Source organism: Populus nigra, chromosome 7 (assembly GCF_951802175.1).
Source record: "Populus nigra chromosome 7, ddPopNigr1.1, whole genome shotgun sequence".
In the NCBI taxonomy this organism is placed as follows: domain Eukaryota; kingdom Viridiplantae; phylum Streptophyta; class Magnoliopsida; order Malpighiales; family Salicaceae; genus Populus; species Populus nigra.
Window position 1 is genome coordinate 5,410,299 of NC_084858.1, and position 19,251 is coordinate 5,429,549.

The window sequence follows — 19,251 nt, forward strand, 5'->3', positions numbered from 1 at the left end:
TATCCCTAAATTCAATATTTGATAATGATTTATTAGCCTACCAACACTCCAGGGTTCTATGGTGTAGTGGTTAGCACTCTGGACTTTGAATCCAGCGACCTGGGTTCGACTCCCGGTAGGACCTCTGTTACCTTTTCATTTTAGTTTTTACGAAAAGTATTATTTAGTTGACTGGGTATGTTCTTTGCGGATGAATAATATATATATATTTTTTATCATCAAATAACCAAAAAATTATTATTATTTTGAAATTTGGATTTAATAAAATAAAGTTAGTTTATCAACTGAAGCAATATAAGACTGTTGTTGAATGCAAATCTATCTTTCCTGTATTGCATTTATTTCTTTTTACCTAACTGATTTTGGTTGCTGTAAAAATTAGTTCAATTTTATTTTTGAAGAAATTCATGTTTTAATTTTAATTTTTTTATATTGATCTTATTTAATATCTAAATTAATCATATATGCATAACAGATTAAAAAAATAAAAATTATTGCTGATCATAATTAATATAATTTATCAAGTGATAGAAAAATTATGTGCACCAATAATTCTTATCCAAACTAAAACAAGATCCAGTATTTCCCTTGGTAGAATCTTTAGGGTGTGTTTGAGAATGTAATAGAGATTATTTTTTAAAGTGTTTTTTTTATTTAGAAATGTATTAAAATAATATTTATTTTTTATTTTTTAAAATTTATTTTTAATATAAGTATATTAAAATGATTAAAAAATAAAAAAAATTAAATTAAAACAAAAAAATCAAATTTTAATAAAAAATAAGTTTAACCTCAATTCCAAATCTGGAGAATGTTTTGGAATATATATTCACGTTTTGTTATTTATATCTTTTTTATTTTTTGTTTGTTTTTACGTTTTAAAAGCACTTTTAAAAAAATTGAAATTTTTTTATTTTTTTTTACTTCAAATTAATATTTTTTTGGTGTTTTTAAATCATTTTGATGTATTGATGTCAAAAATAATTTTTTAAAAATAAAAAAATATCATTTTAATATATTTTCAAGTGAAAAACACTTTAAAAAATATATGAAATGAAACTTTGAAGAGTGAAAAGCACTTCTTCAGTGACCTGCTTTTTAATTTCTTCTTTCGTTTGTTTTTAGCTTTTGATTATTCTTAACTATGGAATGGGCCGGATTGAAAAACCTAGGCAAAGGATTGTACTGAACCGTTTATTAACATCAACAGATGCTAATGATATAGATGGGTTGTTTGCAGTTAAAAGTTCGAAACTTGAATACTCTTTTTAGTCTTCAGAAGGAGAGAAGGTATTAGGAAGATTTCTTGGTTCTAATGAAGTTATAGGATGCTATGGAGATTGTGTAAGTGTTGACGAGGGGTGTTCAAGTACATTCTTTTGTTGGAGTGTGCTCCTAAGGGCTCTCTTCTAAATTTGATGAAAGATTATGGAGGTAGGGGTCCGGAGAGCCATGTCAGGAAATACACGCAGATGCTGCTGAAGGGGTTATCTTGCATTTACTATAATGGTCATGTGCATTGCGATCTTAAACTTGCAAACATCCTGGTTTTTCCTTGTCGAGATCATGGAGTAAAGGGTCATCATCTTAAGATTGCTGATTTTGGGCTGGCTAGAGAGCCTGGAGAGGACGATTCGGATAAGTTGTTGCATATGTATCAATACCGCGGGACGCCATGCTATATGTCTCCTGAGTCTGTGCAATTTGTTGAGATCACATCGGCTTTGGATATATGGTCTCTTGGTTGCATTGCTGTTGAGATGATCAATGGACGGATTGCTTGGGGAACTTTGGATTCGAAAGAATTATTCAATAAGCTTGTCCGTGGGAATGAGTCACCAATGATTCCTGAAAATATGCCAGAGAAAGGAAAAGATTTCTTGAGGGGGTGCTTTAAGAGAGGTCACTGTGAGAGGTGGTCTGCTGATAGCCTCCTGACTCGTTCTTTCATTCTCGACGAGCTACTGCCGCCAGTGGAAACGAAGACTGGAGAATCGTCGAGCTCCCACATTGATGGTGTAGTTCTGTCTCTGGTCAATTTTGTATTATGTTAAAATTAGGTTTCCAGGCAGAAAAAGTGCATGCAGAGCATGCTGATAAACTTGAGTCAGTAGCTGTAAAAATATGGTTACCATTTGTTTTGTTATGATTCCTGGTGACAGGGCATAAAAGGATTGCTTGAAAGACTGAAATTAGATATGTTCAATCTTTTTGCTGCAAGTACAGAACTCCTTTTACTGGTTATCGCAGACCTTTGCTTGTTTCCACTGCTCTACATCGTCAACTTACCGTTAAGCTAGATTATTGCTTCAGCGAAAGAAGGGAGAGAGCTTCGTGTAGAAATAGCCTGAAGACTTGAATAGTCCCAAATCGACCCAATACAACCGACATCCAAAAACAAGATACAGAGGAGCAGAAACAGTCAGGAACCAAGCAAGAAGTTCGGGCTCTCTGGGCAATCCTTGTTTTGCCAAAGAATCTGCCACATTGTTAGCTTTGCAAAGAATGTGAGCAAAAGAGACTGACTCAAAGCTCTGAGATATACCTAAAGATTGTCAGGAACAAGTTATTAAACTTTCAAGGTCACCTTTCTGGACTATTCAATCCAAGTAGTTACAAGTTTTAATCTCTAAGCTGTTTCTGGTTCTGAGTGCAGTAGCAAGATTTGATCATGATCATCACAAGTTGAATATTTTTCTGGACAGTATTAGCAATCCTTTCTTAACCTGTTAAATTATATTGATGGCCATGCTTTTGTTTAAATCACATGACGAGGCAGCAAGTAAAGCAGCATTAATTTACTTCCACTGCTCTAAAAACTACCATTAATAAGAACAGCAGTAACGCCAATCAACAGCTTGCCATACACTTTTCTGACTTTGATTCCTTCCTCAAATACCGTGGAAAGAGGAAAGGAAGGAAGGAAAAGTGGTTGGATCTCATGAATATTAAAAATTACTAATTTTAACAAGTTAATTAGGGAGAAAAACTCCAAGAATGAACCAAGTTGTAATCGTCTGATTATATACTAATTGTAATCAACATGCATGGTGCTGCTGCATCAAATGTCATAGCCTAAAAGTAGGTAAACAACTCATGGCAAACCACGCTGATAAAAAAAGCATGGCTATACTCTTCTGAAACAATAAAGTAACATCTAGTGAACTACTGTATCATTGTAGCCAACTAGGGCATCACCAGTGATAACATCAAGCCAATAAGTTTGTGCAATATTGGCATAACCACGTCCTAATCGGAAAAGGCCGGTTCCGCCAACAATTGGCATCTCACGAGCTGGATTCACTGCCGAATTCTTGCCAAGGAGGCTATGCAGCTGCCATTATAGATACCGTCAGTGAATGCAAAGTCCATCGCCATGATCAAGGCCACTCCATTCTGCCCAGCTGACCCATAAATCCCCTAGGCTCGGCCTAGAGGCCTTGGTTTTGGATCAGGCCCTTCAGTCAATGGATCATCAGCCATCATAATAGGTCAGCTTCACTTGGTTGAGCAACTTTAATAGCTGTAGGATTTATGCCACTGACCATGTTCATGGAAGTAGAATTGGAGGTTGGTCACGTTCTCGTTTTCAGCTTCAAATCTTCAAGCCCAACTAAAATATAGGATGGATTAGGACCCAGTAATTTTTACCATTCGCAATGTTTGAGAGCCCTTCTCTTTTAATGAAACGGGAAGGAAAACAAAACATCGATTCAAATTTTTTTTGTAATATATCTAAAAAAGGTTAGAATATCAACTCATCTTCTTCACTGTTTATATAAAACTAAAGTAAATGATTTTTTTTTTTGCATTTTTCTTTTTTTTTTTAGGTTTTTTTCATCTCAATTTTATCTTTCAACATTTACTTCATTTTAAATTTATTTTCATAAATTATTTTGACTTGCTTTATATAAAATTATTGTAATTTCAAATAAATATATCGTAATTTGGTTTAATTTTATAAGTGTCTATTTTTATTATCGTGTAATTAAACAAAAATAATTTTTTTAAAATAAAGTTCTTAAATTAAGTGCATCCACCACCCAAATTATGAATTTAGTTGTTAATCCAATCCAATATGTCGACTTCCCAGTATTTAGAAAAAGGTTATTTTATTTTTTTAAAAGCCAAATCATATTTTTATTGGTTGTTTGGATGATATTTAAACTCTCCAAATTGTCTAGGTAACATTGAAAAAAATTCTTTCATGATTTAATTTTAAATCTAAATTAAACAAGAAATCAAGACAAAAATTTCAAAATCAACAATTCATTAAACTAAATTTAATAATAATATCAATTAATTCTCTATTTTATCCATCTTCATTTATTCCTCTCGAATTATTTATTGATAAAAAATAAAAAAACACCTCTACCCATTTTTATAGGACTTGTGTGCTAGATGTTAGTCATTGATACCTTGAAATAATAATGCTACCATTTTTAACGATGGAGATAGGTATCGGTTCAAGGCATTTAACTATGTTCCTAGCCTTAGAAGAAAAATCACATTTTGAGCAACAAATTAAATTGGAGCAGCTCAAGTTACATTTAATTTGAAGAAAAAAAAAGGAAGAAGAAGCTCAAACAGATAGCATTACCAGTTGTAGCATTGAAAAATCTGGTTTTGATCTTGGCAAACTCGAATATTATGGAATTTATGCCAATTTTGAGACCAAATTGTGTCTCCTCACTACCAGATTATGAGCATGCATTAGGTTAGGTCACATCGCAATGATTGTGCGAGGATAGCATACTTACGCAGTGCTATTTACCTTTAACCAAGAAGCATGATGGCATGGACCAGAATAGGCAGATTCATAGAGCACTCGGGCGGATATTATGGCATATGCCGATTTTGAGACACCTGCAGTCCGTATCTATTGATCTGTTGACATGGGTTCTGAAATTTGCTCACCATACTTTAAAGGAAACGGTCATTAACAGCCTCAATTAGAGAGGAAAAAAAAAACACAGGTTAAAAGCAAGGATCTAAGAAGAAGAAGAAAAAACCATGCACAATGCCGTCATCTAATGGTTCACCCATGGGCGATATGTCCATATCAATTGCAAGGAGAGGAGCAGCAGCTGCACCAGGAGTCACCAAAGCATCTAGCTTATTATCCCACATCAACTTCTGGAAGCCATCTCTCAATCTTTTTATTGAGATAAACTAGCACAAACTCTTTTACTGGTAGGTAACTTTGCAAACTTCGGCTCCGGCTCTCTACAAATAGAAAATATAAAAAAAGGAAAAAATTTTATATACGGAAGCCCGCGTACGACTGCCAAGGACCTCATCCAAAATCCTCAACCCATTTAAGAATCAAGTCTAGAATGTTTTGAAAGCCTCGATGATCCAAGAATGTACCACAAAGTTCATAATTTTTTATTCAGCGTGGATCTAAGATAATATATAGTGGGCGTGATGACCCAATTATACATAGTCATGGAGCAAGCTCCGAAAGACAATGGGTCCATCTGCTAGCCCATCTAGTAATTTCAAAGAGCCATGCCGGGAATGAAACCCAGCCCAACACCAAACCACAGATTCACAAAGCTAAGCAGCACGTTAACTTGCAAGTGTTTAGAGCTTGACAATTAAGGTGTTTGCCCAGAATAAGAGTTTTATTATTGAACTGGTAAGTGCTTGATTAGCATCAAAACAAGTCTCGATGGGATTTCGCTAAGCTTTCAAGGCTTGAATGCAGGGGGCCTCCTAACCTTGGTAGCAGTCTCAAAGCCATAAGCAATCTCAATTAGTTTTGGCTCCGAACCCTTTGGTCCACCGAAGCAAATGCCAAAAGGCACACCGTCACTGTCATACCCAGCAGGGACACTGATTCCAGGGTATTGTCCAATTGCAAGAACAAATGATAATACATAACTAAAATCAGGTGCCACCACCGCATCTAGTTTGTTCTTCTTGATTAATTTCTCCAGGCCATTCTTCGAGAGTTCGCTGAATGTTGACACCAGTTTCTTCAATGTAGCATCAATGTTTGTTATGTTTCGACTCAAGAACTCGGCTTTCTCGAAGAGCTCTTGACCGTATTCCTTGGTCTTTTCCTGCAAGACCAATCAAATAAATCAAAATGTGGATTCTACCCGTGTTGGTTCAGTATGCCGATTATAGTCGCGCATGTACTAACCAATCTGGAGAATTTGTTGTTGAAGGCTATCACAGCTGCCAAGGATCGGACTGGAGACGCCACCAACTGTTCTAGATACTCATTCAAGGCTGGCTTGAATTCGAGCAACATTGCAAGTAATTCTCCATTCTGCCCGGCTGTGATCGTGTCAATGTCGCTTATTTGCAAATTGTCTACGAGAACTGCACCTTGTCGTCTTAATTTTGGAAAATATAAAGAATGTCTAGTCAGCTTGCACTAATTTGCCATGATATTATTGAAACTACTACTAGAAAAATCTAGAGATCGTTTGATATCATTTTCGTTTTCTGTTTTTATTCTAAAATTTCTTATTTTTGTTTACAGTTTCTTAAAAACAGAAAACTTGTTTTGTTTTGCAATTTTCTTAATTAGTTTTTTTGAAAATACACTTAATCTCAAGTGGAATTAATACCAATGCTGTAGAATACGTCTTGATCCAGTCCCGACTTGGACCTATCATCTTAGACTGATCCTAAGCCAACCCTCTAGGGCGGCTTGAACCCAGTCCTGCTCTCAACTCAACCCTTGGTTGCCTTGGAGACGGGTCATAACCCAACTCCCGAGGCTGTACTTCTTGGGTTATGACCTAACCTCCAAGTATTATGAATTTAGCCTCTGTTTGGTATTGAAGATTGGGTAAATTTAAAATTTTTTTAATATGTGAATATTAAAAATAATAAAAATATTATTTTAATAAATTTTTAAATAAAAATTATTTTGAAAAGTAACTGCTATCATATTTAATTATAGATTATTTAGATGTATTGTACATGATTTTAGATTAATAACCACTTAAGTTCTATTCTCTGTAAATTAATTATAAGAAAACAACTTTTGAGAATTTTTTTATTTTAGTTTTGAAAACTTCTTGTCATTTTTTATTTATTGAAAACAAAAAACAAAAACGAGCAATTTTTTATATTTTATTTTCAATTTTTTATGAACAAAGACAAAAAACGAAAATGACACCAGAAAAACTCTTGGTTTTTGTTACCTTAGTGTTTGAAAATGGTGCTCAAAAGTTTGATGCCGGCGGGATCCTTTATCGTTGCCCGAATTGTAAAATAGAGTCCTCAATATCCCCAATCTCTTCCCTTTAAGCCCAAGAGGGTTAAGAAATTGTCTGTAGCCACCGTTTGGAATATATTTTTCTGCTTCTCTGGTTGCAGCATCATTTGAATCAGAGCCTACAATGGCATCAAGAACATATACAGCGTCCGATACTGTCCTGCACATTGGCCTGCTCCATCCAACATGTAACAACCAGAAACCAGCATAAATCTTACTGACCATTCAGTATAATACAGCAAATACTGATTCACATTATCTCCATTGCTGATGCTAGTAAAATTATCACAATTGGCTAAGAATTCACCTACCCCACAGTGTCCTGTCTAGGGGTGATGGGGATAACCCCAGCTCTACTAGTGAGACCAACAGTGGGTTTGATGCCCACAACTGAGTTGTAACTCGATGGACATAGGATGGAGCCATCAGTCTCGGTTCCAAGTGACACGGCTGCCAAGTTCGCTGCCACTGATATTCCTGACCCGCTGCTTGACCCACAAGGACTCACGGACAAAACATATGGATTCTGCAAATAAAGGTCACACAATTATTATCTCATGTCGTCAGTGCAATTGACAAGTCATTCGGAAGACAATCGTCACAGAACATGTAGCATTGGAATGCCAATCCTGCTTCCTGCTTGTTTGTTCTTAGCAACAGCTAGAAAACCTTTTGAATTTTACAAAATGATTGATTATAAACACAATCAAACCCCAGAATTATCTGTTAGTTTCAGACATTACTCCAAAAGTCCATGAGAAGACGGTAATGTTTAACATAGCAGAGTCATGACATGCAGTTAGAAGCCTGGATAAGTGATGAATCATTTCAAAAAAGGCTTGAACAACTGACTTGTGCTAGTAATTAAGCAACTCACCTTTCCTTGGCCGCTTCTCCCACAAAAACCAGAGGGTGCGCCATTTGTCCTGAAATTAGCCCACTCACTCAAGCTAGACTTCCCTAATATGATAGCTCCAGCTTTCCTCAACTTCATCACCACACCTGCATCCCGAGGCACAACTGATCCAAGTAGTGCATAAGAACCAGCTGTAGTGTTCAGTTTGTCCTTGGTTGCAATATTGTCCTTGAGCAGGATAGGAATACCGTGCAAACCACCAGTTGACCCTGGGGTGTTGACCTTGCGCTCTCGGTCAGCCTTATCGGCTAGAAAGAGTGCATCAGGGTTCACCTCTATGACCCCTCTAAGAAGCGGATTGAGTCTGCGGATCCGTTTGAGGTAGAACTCAACGAGTTGTCTAGAGGTTAGTTGGTTTTGCTTAAAAGCTAGTTGAAGATCATCTATAGTTGCTTCTTCAATTGAGAAGGCACTGCTTGTCTTGGTAAAGAACCCAGATAATAATAAAGAGGCAAGAATTAAAAACAGTAGAGAATTGTTGGCCATAGCTTATAAGATGAGAAGTGCTCAACTGAGTTGCCCAGCTGAGTTTTCAAGTCTGAAGGAGGCTACGGGTGAGATAGGAGATGGTGCTGCCTTAAGTAGACAAATACTGCAGGCTGAAGCAGCAATACAAGACGTTTCTATATATTTATATTAATTTATGGTTACTGATAGAATTAATTAATTAATTATTAATTATAAACTAAAAGAGAAGGTTTACGGTACCTCTCCTCTCCTCACGTATTATTGTTAATTAAATATTACTTTATTTTTTTAAAAAAAAATTCCATCATTTTTTTTTAAATTTATTTTTTAATATTAAATTTTTTATTAATTTATTATATTCTCATTATACAAATTACGAGTTTAGCAGGATAATCTGGTTAATTTATTTTTTTAATTATTTATTTTATTTTTTAATATTTGGTTGATTGAAAATTAAACTTCATAATTTATTTTGTTTATTTTTTATTATGTTATTTGAACCTCATGACTTGAGAATAATACTTAAAGGGTTAACCCGAATATACTCAAATTGTTTTTTATGTTTTATTTTTAACTGATTTTTTTTTAATTTTATTATTCAATATTAGATCGGTTGGAAATTAAGTTTCATAATTTGTTTTTATTTATTTTCTATGGGGATATCTTGGTCTCATGACCAATTAAATTATTTTTTAATTTTAATTTTCAATATTGGTTCGATTGAGAATTAGATTTCATAATTTATTTTGATTTGTTTTTTATGAAGTTATTAAAATCTCATAACTCGAATCATAAATTTAACATGTTGACTCAGATTGATCAAATTCAATTTATTTTGTTGTTATTTTAATATTAAAAGAATATCATCCTAATTTTTTTAGTCAAATTATGATTTTAGAAGTTATGTAAATTATTTTTAAACCTGCAAATTGAATTAAGGTATTTCAAATTAATTCTTATACAATTATTTTTTTTAAAAAAATATTAATAATATTTAAATTTTTTATATTAAAAAATTTAACCAGACCTTATCATGAGTCAATAATATAGTACTCAACTAGATATTATTTTATGGCCACAGCTTAGGATGGTCAAGTCATATTAATTTAATATTATGTTTCCTCGGCACAAGAGTGTGAACATAACTTAATGTTGCATTGCAATGATGGTCTCCGACAGTGCTATTGCTTTTTGGATATTGAATTTCAAAAAGAAGCGCACCAATCGAGGAGGAAAAATCAAACGGCGTGTGGCTATTATTTATTCTTGTGCTTTAAAAATATTTTTAAAACAATTTATTTTTTTATTTTTTAGATTATTTTAATATGAGAATATAAAAAATATATTTTTTAAAATAAAATAAATATTATTTTAATATATTTTCAGGTTTTAAAAACACTTTAAGAATAAATCATCATCGCAGTTTCAAATACTTTCTAAATAAAGCAAAACATTTTAAATCAATCTAACTAAAAATAATATTTAAGTTAAAATTATTTTTTAAGTTTTTGAACCAAATTAAACTAAAAATAAGTTTAAATTTATCAATTTTAGTTTATTTTTTTTCTTTTTAAATTAGTTTAAACTAAAATTATTTTAATTGAGTTTTTTTTTCCGGGTTTTTTTTTGAGATTTTATTATAATGGATCCAAGTTATATTTAGTATTTTTTAGTTTTTCAAGGTTTGTTTTGAATTTTTATAATGTAACTGAGTTGTTTTATTATAAAAGCTTAAAAAATCCATAAACAATTATATGAATTTTTTCTTCGGTATAAAAATGCAGAAGTGTTCCAGTTCACCAAGATTAATAACAATAATAATAAATGAAATTTGAGAAACTGCTCTTCGTACAGCAAAAGCTTCCATCGGGCTCATCTCCATCGATTCTGCACAAGTTACCAACAAAATTTAAAGGAGAACAAATAGTCCTTACATAGATGGGTCCTACCTGTAATTATGTTGCAGCAAAAACATATAATCTCCCATGGAATACGAATATGTTAGTGTTATATTTTTTTTTAACTAATTGATTGGTGATGTGTGATATGATTATATTTACAAAGTAATTTAATACTATAAAGTTATTATAATTATAAGATAAAGTTTATAGAATAAAAATACTTTGTAAGGAAAATTATAAAGTTATTATAATTATAAGATTCTTATTGTATAAAAGCATTATTTCTAAAATATTTCTAATTAATGTTTTTTTAAATACTGGATATTTATTAGAGTCGTAAAGACTGATATATATATCATGTTTTTTTTTTGTTATGAAAGGAAGTAGTTGTTTTATTTATTCTCAAATAGTATTGACTGAAAAATTCTTAGTAATGAAAAGACAAACATTGGGCATAATATGAACTGTATGAAGGTACTTGAGTGATTAAGAAATGATTCATCATCTTATGTGAATTAGAAAAAATATTTTATTTATTCTCAAATAGTATTGATCGAGAAATCCTTGGTTAATATGAAATAAGATTTTAGGAAAGTTTTAAATCTTATTCAAACGATAAATGACTATTATATAAAGAATAAACATGATTTAACATGATAGACATACTCCATATTTTAATGTTAAATATGAACATTATTTATGAAAGAACATTAATTATACTAAAAACCCAGTCACTGAAGGGTCAAGTCAAACCACTAATGACTTTTCTAATATTTAGAGAATTATAATACATTATTAGATGATACACTTGATTTTCAAATATAAATTAATCAATTTTTCAAATTAATAATAAATTAAATTATTTAATTTATTTAATTTATATTTATATTTGTGTTAATATATTAAAAATATAATGAATCACGCACATTAAAAATTATTAGTAAAAAATTAATATAAAATTATTTAATAAAATAAAATTTAATTAAAATATATTTTTGAAATTAAACCGAAGCTTCCTGCCGATAGGTCTGTTCCATCCAGAGCCAAGAAATGCATTTATGTTGCTTGAATTCAATACAATAGTTTCAAAACAGAGTACTCTGTAGTTGTAATGACTAACAAATTACTTGTACCCGACGACTAACAAATTACTCTTTTAGGTGAACGCTGTATAGCTTTACAAGTTGCTAAAATGCAGCGGAAACATACATATAAAGTTTAATTCATCTTCATGACAATCATTTTCTTTTTGGTAGCCGTTTTCTACTTATGATTGGGGAAATATTCCTGCTTCGATCTTTAATAGGTCTTTCAAATCTCATAAGCTGATATGGATAACAGAAGATCACTAACCCAGCAGTGTCCTGTCTAAGAGAAATCGGGATAACACCAGCTCCGATGATGAGACCAACTGTTGGTCTTATGCCGACCACTGAGTTAGCATTAAATGGACATAAGATGGAGCCATCAGTCTCAGTTTCTAGAGACACTGCTACCAAATTTGCTGCCACTGATATTGCTGACCCACTACTTGATCCACAAGGGTCTGCTGATAGAACACAAGGGTTCTGCAAAAAGATTTAAAACACCAGAAAGTTAGTTTATCAATCTGTATAATCTTTCTGTCCAAGTCTTCCAATCTGAAGAATTAAAACACCTTAGCTAACCTTTCCTTGGCCTCCTCTAGCACTCAAACCATAGGGGTTTTAAGTGATATGAAAGCAGCCTACTCACTCAAGCTAGCCTTTTCAAGAATTATAGCTCCAGCTTCCCTCAACTTCACAACAATACCTGCGTCACGACGCACGACTGATTCAAGCAGTGCAAAAGATCCAGACGTGGTGTTCAACGGTAGCAATGTTATCCTTGAGAATGATAGGAATGCCATGCAATCCAACCAATGAACCTGGTGCCTTAACACTGAGCTCGTCATCAGCCTTATCAGCTTGGCGAAGTGCATCATGATTTCTTTCTATGACCCCTTTTAGGAATGAGTTCAGTCTATTGATTTCTCCAATGTAGAACTCAACCAGTTTCCTTGACGTGAGTTGGTTCTGCTTAAAAGCAAGCTGGAGATCACATATGCTTGCTTCCTTGATCAAGAATGCATGGATTGGTATTGCTAAAATAATGAAAGTTAGTGACGAGAGGAGTGAGGAGTTTAGTACTGTCTTGGTAGCCATGACTAACTGAATGGAGAACTGTGTTCTGCTTGGACTTGGATATGACCGAGATGAGAAATGGTCCAACTCAACTCAAAGAAAAAAATTGCTGCTGTGTGTCATAGACACTTGCTGAGATGTTTTGTACTGCTCTTTGTCAGAATTGTCTGTTCTTTATCTTTCCAAGTATGTCATAATCATCTTTCTTAACATATCGCAACATTGATTTTAACTTTAGAAAAATATCCTTAAAGCACTGAGCTGAGGTACTCGCTAATTTACTAGCATGTTAAGGCTACAGGGCCTCCGGTGCATATTTTGTCCAATTCATGGCTTATGGTATCTGCCGTCCATTTCTTGAAGTTTTTCTCGCTGGAGTTTTGCAGATTATTTCACAAGAAAAAAATCGACAAAAGCAAATAATTTGGCTCCACTGTATTACGTTTCCTTACAATATTGTATGTTATTATGCTTCTGTTTTCTTTCAGGTGTGACAACGCAGAGAATATGCGTTTGTATCTGGGATTCAATTTTTGATTGTTCATAATTCAACGGAACATTAATATCTGCCAATTTTTCCATTTGACGCAGTGATCAAACTGCCAAAGCCATCAGAAAAATTCAGAGTAAGTAACAACATTTACATGTAGACAGCAGTTGAATTTGGACTCTTTCGCAAGAAAGATAGAATTGTAAACTATCCTAAAGTAAGTTTAATTTTAAATCTTTCCTATCAGTTAATAATAAAGGTAATAGAACTAATACAACGAGAGGAAAACCATCCAAGATGGACACAGAATCTGCTTGAAAAACTTCCTAACAAGCAAATCCTAAGAGACAGAACGCAAGCACGCTCAGAGTCCAAGATAGATGAAGAGATGGAGCACTGGACGTTGCTGATGCAGCACTGATAGGTGAGCTCAAAGGCGGAGGAGTCGGACTTGAAGTTTCTGGTGTGACCAAGATATCAATCTTTTGTCCAGCTTGGCAGTGATCAGGGAAAGCAGATATGAAGTAGAAGTGGCCAAGTCTATTAAGAGTCAGTGAATCATAGCCGTGGTGATTGTAGTAACTAGCTATTGGAGATGCTACATTGCATGACTTGAAATCTTGGCGAGTCACTTGCTTCACATCGTGGAATCGATAGTTGTGGTGGAAAACAAGAGTATCACCGACATGAAACTTCTTGTTGGCTGCCCAATCTTGGTAATCAACGTCCCCCATGCTTGTCCAACCAGCAGAACCACCAACCTGGTAAAGACGAGCAGCCATGGAGACTCCACAAAGAGCCGTAGTCAAGAAGAAAATAACCAAAGTTTTCTTGAAAACCATGATTGAAAGACAATGGATTAATGGTTTTGAGAAGGCTAAACTTGTGAATAGAGAGCACTGGCAAGAGAAAAACCGCGAAGGTTGCTTGAATGAATTTGCGAGAAAACCAAGTCTGAGTACCTAGGTATATATAGTATTGATCTCATCCGAAACATAGAAGGAGAGAGATTTCCTGATTTTACTAGGAATTAAATTCACACGAAGACAATAAATTGATTTCGGATCCAAGTTACTGCATATTTTTTTGTTACAAAACAGATTTGGCTATAGTCATACCTTTAAGCCAACAAAACAGATACAAAATATCATACCCTAAGACCGAAAAAAACAAAAAACAAAAACTCTATAATTATTGATCAATTCAATATAAAACTTAGAATTTCAAAGAAGCCATTCTTTTGAAGCTTCAAGCCTTGAATGTGGGAGGCTTTCTAATTTTAGTAGCCTGCTCAAAACCAAATGCAATCTGAATTAGCTTTGGTTCTGTACCCTTCAATCCTCCAAAGTTAATGCCAAAAGGCACACCCTTATCATCATATCCTGCGGGGACATTGATCCCTGGGAATCCTCCGATTGCAAGAACAGGTGCAAAACCTGCACCAGGTGTGACCAAGGCATCTAGCTTATAATACCGCATCAACTTCTGAAATCCATCTCTTGTCAGTCTCTCTAAATTTATTAATGCTGCCTTCTCTATTTTGCCGATCCCATTTGTAGCTTGAGCTAAAAGAAAGATGTCTTGACCAAATTCGTTGATCTTTTCCTGTATGGCCATTCAAATATATTAAGATTGTAAGATGTAATCATGCATTCTTAGAATTACTGGTGTAGCTTAAATATTGATCATTGTACACAAAAAATTGAAAGAAAACCTGTTCCCATATACTCACAAGATCTGCAAATTTTTGGTTGAATGCAATAACATCGGCTAAGGTTCGGACTGGGGAAGCCACCAGATCTTTCAAGTATGTATTCAAGGATATTTTGAACTCAGCTAGCAATGCTATTGCTTCACCGCTCACAGTGGAATTTAAGATAGCATTGATGTTGGCTATTTCCAAATGGTCAACTATAACTGAACCTCCTTGTCTTCATTTGAAGATAAAACTTGTATTACATAATCACATATTTGATAAAAAAAAAAAAAACTTCAATTAATGGTTAGAATATTTTTTATTACCTTAGTGTTTGAAGATGGTACTCAAAAGCTTGACTCTCTGCTTTACTGGCAAAACCCAAGAATGGATTCCTTACTATTCCAAGTCTCTTCCCTTTCAATCCATAAGGCTTGAGAAATTGTTTGTAGCCGCCGTGTGGGATGTACTTCGATGCTTCTTGGGTTGCACCATCGTTGTAATCAACACCTACAATGGCATCAAGTACGATAACAGCATCCGATACAGTCCTGCAGATTGGCCTGTTCCATACAAAGCCAAGGGGTGATTATCTGTTGACTGAAATCAATGGAACGACTTGACAATAAGTAGACCATATATATTGCTGATATGATTGACTAATTGAGTGAAGATTAATGCAGTGATGTGATAGGATTAATATAAGACCACTCACCCAACAGTGTCTTGTCTAGGAGAAATTGGGATAACCCCAGCTCGGCTGGTGAGACCAACTGTTGGTTTTATGCCCACCACCGAATTTGCATTAGATGGACATAAGATGGAGCCATCAGTCTCGGTCCCTAGTGATACTGCTACAAAATTTGCTGCTACCGATATTGCTGACCCGCTACTTGATCCACAAGGATCATCTGATAGAACATATGGATTCTGCACAAAGATCCAGAACACTAGAGCGTTACTCTACCAACTACGATGGATATTTCTTTGGGACATGGCTGATTATCTCGTGAATATTCAAGCAAATAATTGAAGAGCGAAAAGCCAACAAAAACTGAACTACAAAAAACACAAGAAACTTCGGCAAGGTTTATGGGGTTAAAACTGTTCAAGGTGTTTTTTGCTTCTAAACATATTAAAATAATAATTTTAAAAAATTTATTTTTTATATCAACACATCATAATAATATAAAAACATAAAAAAAATTAATTTAAAGTAAAAAAAAATTAAATTTTAATAAAAAACAGATTCAACTTGAATACCGAACACCCCTCTTACTCACCTTTCCTTGGCCACCTCTAGCACTAAAACCATTAGGTGCATTAAGTGATCTGAAAGCAGCCCACTCACTCAAACTAGCCTTTCCAAGAATTATAGCGCCAGATTTCCTTAACTTTGCCACTACCCCTGCATCGCGAGGGACAACTGATCGAAGCAGCGCAAAAGAGCCAGCTGTTGTGTTCATCTTATCTTTGGTGGCAATGTTATCCTTTAGCAGGATAGGTATGCCATGCAAGCCAACCAGAGCACCTGGTGCCCTAACCCTCCGCTCATAGTCGGCTCTATCAGCTTGATAGAGTGCATCAGGGTTTAATTCTATGACCCCTTTAAGGACTGAATTGAGCCCATGGATTTCTCCAACGTAGAACTCGACTAGTTGCCTTGAGGTGAGCTTCTTCTGCTTAAAAGCAAGTTGGAGATCACTTATGCTAGCTTCTCTAATCGAGAATGCATGGCATGATATTGCTAAAAGAAAGAAAATTAGTGATGAGAAAAGCGAAGAACTCAATGGTTTCTTGGTAACCATATCGTACGTCGCTGTAAAACTGTGTTCTATGTTGAACTTGTGTTTGAGTGAGATCTGAAATGGTCTTTTAGGATTGTTGACATTAATATGTAGCAATCATCAATGGACTACACTATCCATTAACAATGAAGCATTGCATCCTATTGTCATTGTCAAAGACTACAATAATAGATGAGTATTGTTAAATAAATTACACCAACCATTGACAAAATAGTGCAATCCATGTGTTGTCACCATTAGTGCCATAATTTATGGTCAAGATGTCTTACCATTTATGTCTATAAATAAAGATATAAGTTAGAGCAAAATGAGAGAGAGAGTGCAGAATATGAGAGACCAAGAGAGAAAGTGAAGTGGTTGCCAAATGCAGCAGCCCTGCTGTATTGTGCAGTAGTGTGAGAGAAATGAAAGTTGAGTAGAGTAGATGTGATTCTTCTCCTTTATTTATTTGTATTGTATCTTTTCTCTATCTCTAATAATATGAAACTCTCCCGTAGATGTAGGTGATTTGCCGAACTACATTAAATATTATGTCTCAGTGTATTAAGACTCCAATGAGCAACTATCAGAATATCACCGGTTGAAATTCCCAAGATGGTCTTGACTACACATGGAGAAACAATGAATATATCGGTGCCTGCGATGCATATTGTGGACAGTCTATTTGAATCATTCTGTTAATTAAATACTGCCACTTGATTAAAACTTTGCACAGATCTTTGCCGGGATTATCTATTTCTGACAGGATTCTACTTGTCCTTGTGGATGGTGGCAATATAATTGATGTTGCTGATTACAAGAGAATGCTTTTGTTAATTTTGAAAAAAGCGAAGGCACCAATGATGGCAAAATCGGCTTTCTTAACTCATTGCACAAAAGAAATGCCCTTATAGAATACTCTTATAGCAGTGAGCTGAGGTATTGGTTGGTTTATGACCAAGTCAAGGCTGCAGCAAGGCCTCTGGTGAATGACCAATTCATGGCTCACCGGTATTTGCCTTCTGTTTCTGGCAGTTTTTCATGCATGATAGCTGCAGCTATAGATTATTTTATACGGAAAACATTCAAGGCATCGCTAGCAAATCTGTGCGCGCACTGTTTTTTAATTGCCGTCCATTTCTGGCAATTTGTTCTTTAATGATTTCTGAAGCTTTAGATTATTTTATGTGGAAAGTATTCAGCGCACTGAAACAGTCCTGCTCTATGGTTTGTTTGCTGCTTTTGGCTAGGGCCAAATGGACAACAATTTACCATAGATTCTAAAGAAGTTATAAATGTATGGATTATGTGTTTGTATCTGAGTTTCAATAGTTCAATGACAGTTCATACTTTCATGGAACATCAAAATCAGTCAATTGACACCCTTTGACCAAATGCAACATGGCCATCAGGATAATTAAAGTCAACTGATACCCTTTGATACCATTTTTTAGACAGGCTGTCTTCAGCCAACAGGTTTCTATCTTCTTTCAGGGGATAAACCCCTAAAAGTTCTCCAAAAACCAATCCAGATATAAAATTTATTAGCTGTTTTATTGTTCATAATGAGTGAATTATGCTAAAATAACTTCGAATTAGACAGTATTAATTAGTCTTCGGGAAGTGACTGCTTCATTGTTTAATGCAATTACAGTTTGGAGACAAGGTTTGAAATTTGAACAGATACAGTCCTCAAAAATAGTAGTGAGATCAAAAAATGGAAGAGCCCCCTGCAGTTAAACATTTAGTGCAAGGATTCCTAATTTCGGCTTCTTTGGAAGGAGAGTTACAGCCTCAAATGCTACAGTTAAAGAATAAAGTCCCCAGATTTAGGCTTTGAAGGGTGTTTTCTTCTTTCCCTACTCATTGCTTGGCCCGTTAAGACTGAGTTGCTGATTGGATGTTTTTCAAGCTTGTCTTTGATTCACAGAACTACTACCACTAGAATGAACAAGTCTAGGGTTCCTCGGGTATTTATCTATTCCTTTATTTATTTTTTACGAGAAGACTCAACAAATCCTGTAGGAGGTGACACTGTGCCAATTGACATACGGCTCACCGCTTTCCTAGATAATTATTCATAGAAGTAGAAAGCAAACAAGACGTTCTCTCGAAGTTTTTCCAGCATTGAGTGTAGGAGGCTTTCTGATTTTAGTAGCTTGTTCAAAGCCAGATGCAATCTGAATCAGCTGCGGTTCTTTACCCTTAACGCCAAACGGCACCCCCATATCGTCATAACCAGATGGGACATTGATTCCTGGGAATCCTCCATTTGCAAGGACAGGAGCAACAGATGTGCTGGGAGTCACCAAGGCATCTAGCATGTTATCTGACATCAACTTCTGAAACCCATCTCTTGTCAGTTTCGATAAATTTGATAATGCTGCCAATTCCGTTTGTTGGCCTTAGTGATCCGTTACGAATTGAAATTTGACTATCCAAAAGAGTGATCTTTGCTCAAGGAATTTCCTGTAACCGCTAGGGGTTTATGGGCTTGGCTGTTTCATGCGTTGCTTCATATTCTCTTGGATCAAACCCCACAATCACATCAAACAACACCGTCCTGGTTATGGCCTAGGGGCCTGTTGATT

General features: G+C 34.8%; 5 protein-coding genes, 1 non-coding gene and 1 pseudogene across 6 annotated transcripts; 2 read left to right on the plus strand and 5 right to left on the minus strand.

Moving 5' to 3' along the window:
* The first annotated feature begins 52 nt into the window (after positions 1-52).
* Positions 53-124, plus strand: TRNAQ-UUG (transfer RNA glutamine (anticodon UUG)). Its single transcript has one exon. It is a non-coding gene; the product is annotated as a tRNA-Gln (tRNA).
* Positions 125-1,418: 1,294 nt separating this feature from the next.
* On the plus strand, positions 1,419-2,300 carry LOC133699409 (mitogen-activated protein kinase kinase kinase 20-like). The gene is made up of 2 exons (XM_062122647.1): positions 1,419-2,033; positions 2,163-2,300. The coding sequence occupies exons 1-2, from the start codon at positions 1,419-1,421 to the stop codon at positions 2,298-2,300; spliced, it is 753 nt and encodes a 250-aa protein (XP_061978631.1).
* Positions 2,301-3,157: 857 nt separating this feature from the next.
* LOC133699410 (dirigent protein 23-like) lies at positions 3,158-5,130 on the minus strand (annotated as a pseudogene).
* A 237-nt stretch (positions 5,131-5,367) lies between these two features.
* Positions 5,368-8,768, minus strand: LOC133698250 (probable amidase At4g34880). Its single transcript, XM_062121119.1, has 5 exons — positions 8,118-8,768; positions 7,552-7,766; positions 7,167-7,412; positions 6,152-6,347; positions 5,368-6,068 (listed from the first exon to the last, which is right to left on the minus strand). Exons 1-5 carry the CDS (start codon positions 8,640-8,642, stop codon positions 5,694-5,696), a joined length of 1,557 nt encoding a protein of 518 aa, XP_061977103.1. The 5' UTR covers positions 8,643-8,768; the 3' UTR covers positions 5,368-5,693.
* Positions 8,769-11,763: 2,995 nt separating this feature from the next.
* On the minus strand, positions 11,764-12,708 carry LOC133699411 (probable amidase At4g34880). The gene is made up of 3 exons (XM_062122648.1): positions 12,432-12,708; positions 12,270-12,334; positions 11,764-12,093 (listed from the first exon to the last, which is right to left on the minus strand). Exons 1-3 carry the CDS (start codon positions 12,706-12,708, stop codon positions 11,764-11,766), a joined length of 672 nt encoding a protein of 223 aa, XP_061978632.1.
* A 795-nt stretch (positions 12,709-13,503) lies between these two features.
* LOC133699413 (mavicyanin-like) lies at positions 13,504-14,019 on the minus strand. Its single transcript, XM_062122649.1, has one exon. It carries the CDS (start codon positions 14,017-14,019, stop codon positions 13,504-13,506), a length of 516 nt encoding a protein of 171 aa, XP_061978633.1.
* Positions 14,020-14,212: 193 nt separating this feature from the next.
* Positions 14,213-16,813, minus strand: LOC133700196 (probable amidase At4g34880). Its single transcript, XM_062123740.1, has 5 exons — positions 16,157-16,813; positions 15,589-15,803; positions 15,200-15,436; positions 14,910-15,108; positions 14,213-14,782 (listed from the first exon to the last, which is right to left on the minus strand). Exons 1-5 carry the CDS (start codon positions 16,679-16,681, stop codon positions 14,426-14,428), a joined length of 1,533 nt encoding a protein of 510 aa, XP_061979724.1. The 5' UTR covers positions 16,682-16,813; the 3' UTR covers positions 14,213-14,425.
* Positions 16,814-19,251: the final 2,438 nt, after the last annotated feature.

Coding starts and splice junctions, on each gene's coding strand:
- LOC133698250 (XM_062121119.1), bottom strand. CDS start 8,642: ATGGCCAACAATTCTCTACTGTTTTTAATTCTTGCCTCTTTATTATTA. Junction 7,767..8,117: donor GGAGAAGCGGCCAAGGAAAG/GTGAGTTGCTTA, acceptor CTTTATTTGCAG/AATCCATATGTTTTGTCCGT. Junction 6,069..6,151: donor ACAACAAATTCTCCAGATTG/GTTAGTACATGC, acceptor TTGGTCTTGCAG/GAAAAGACCAAGGAATACGG.
- LOC133699411 (XM_062122648.1), bottom strand. CDS start 12,708: ATGGCTACCAAGACAGTACTAAACTCCTCACTCCTCTCGTCACTAACT. Junction 12,335..12,431: donor GCTCAGTGTTAAGGCACCAG/GTTCATTGGTTG, acceptor TGCTTGAATCAG/TCGTGCGTCGTGACGCAGGT. Junction 12,094..12,269: donor GAGCTATAATTCTTGAAAAG/GCTAGCTTGAGT, acceptor ATCTTTTTGCAG/AACCCTTGTGTTCTATCAGC.
- LOC133700196 (XM_062123740.1), bottom strand. CDS start 16,681: ATGGTTACCAAGAAACCATTGAGTTCTTCGCTTTTCTCATCACTAATT. Junction 15,804..16,156: donor CTAGAGGTGGCCAAGGAAAG/GTGAGTAAGAGG, acceptor ATCTTTGTGCAG/AATCCATATGTTCTATCAGA. Junction 15,437..15,588: donor CCTAGACAAGACACTGTTGG/GTGAGTGGTCTT, acceptor TGTATGGAACAG/GCCAATCTGCAGGACTGTAT.
- LOC133699409 (XM_062122647.1), top strand. CDS start 1,419: ATGAAAGATTATGGAGGTAGGGGTCCGGAGAGCCATGTCAGGAAATAC. Junction 2,034..2,162: donor ATGGTGTAGTTCTGTCTCTG/GTCAATTTTGTA, acceptor TCCTGGTGACAG/GGCATAAAAGGATTGCTTGA.
- LOC133699413 (XM_062122649.1), bottom strand. CDS start 14,019: ATGGTTTTCAAGAAAACTTTGGTTATTTTCTTCTTGACTACGGCTCTT.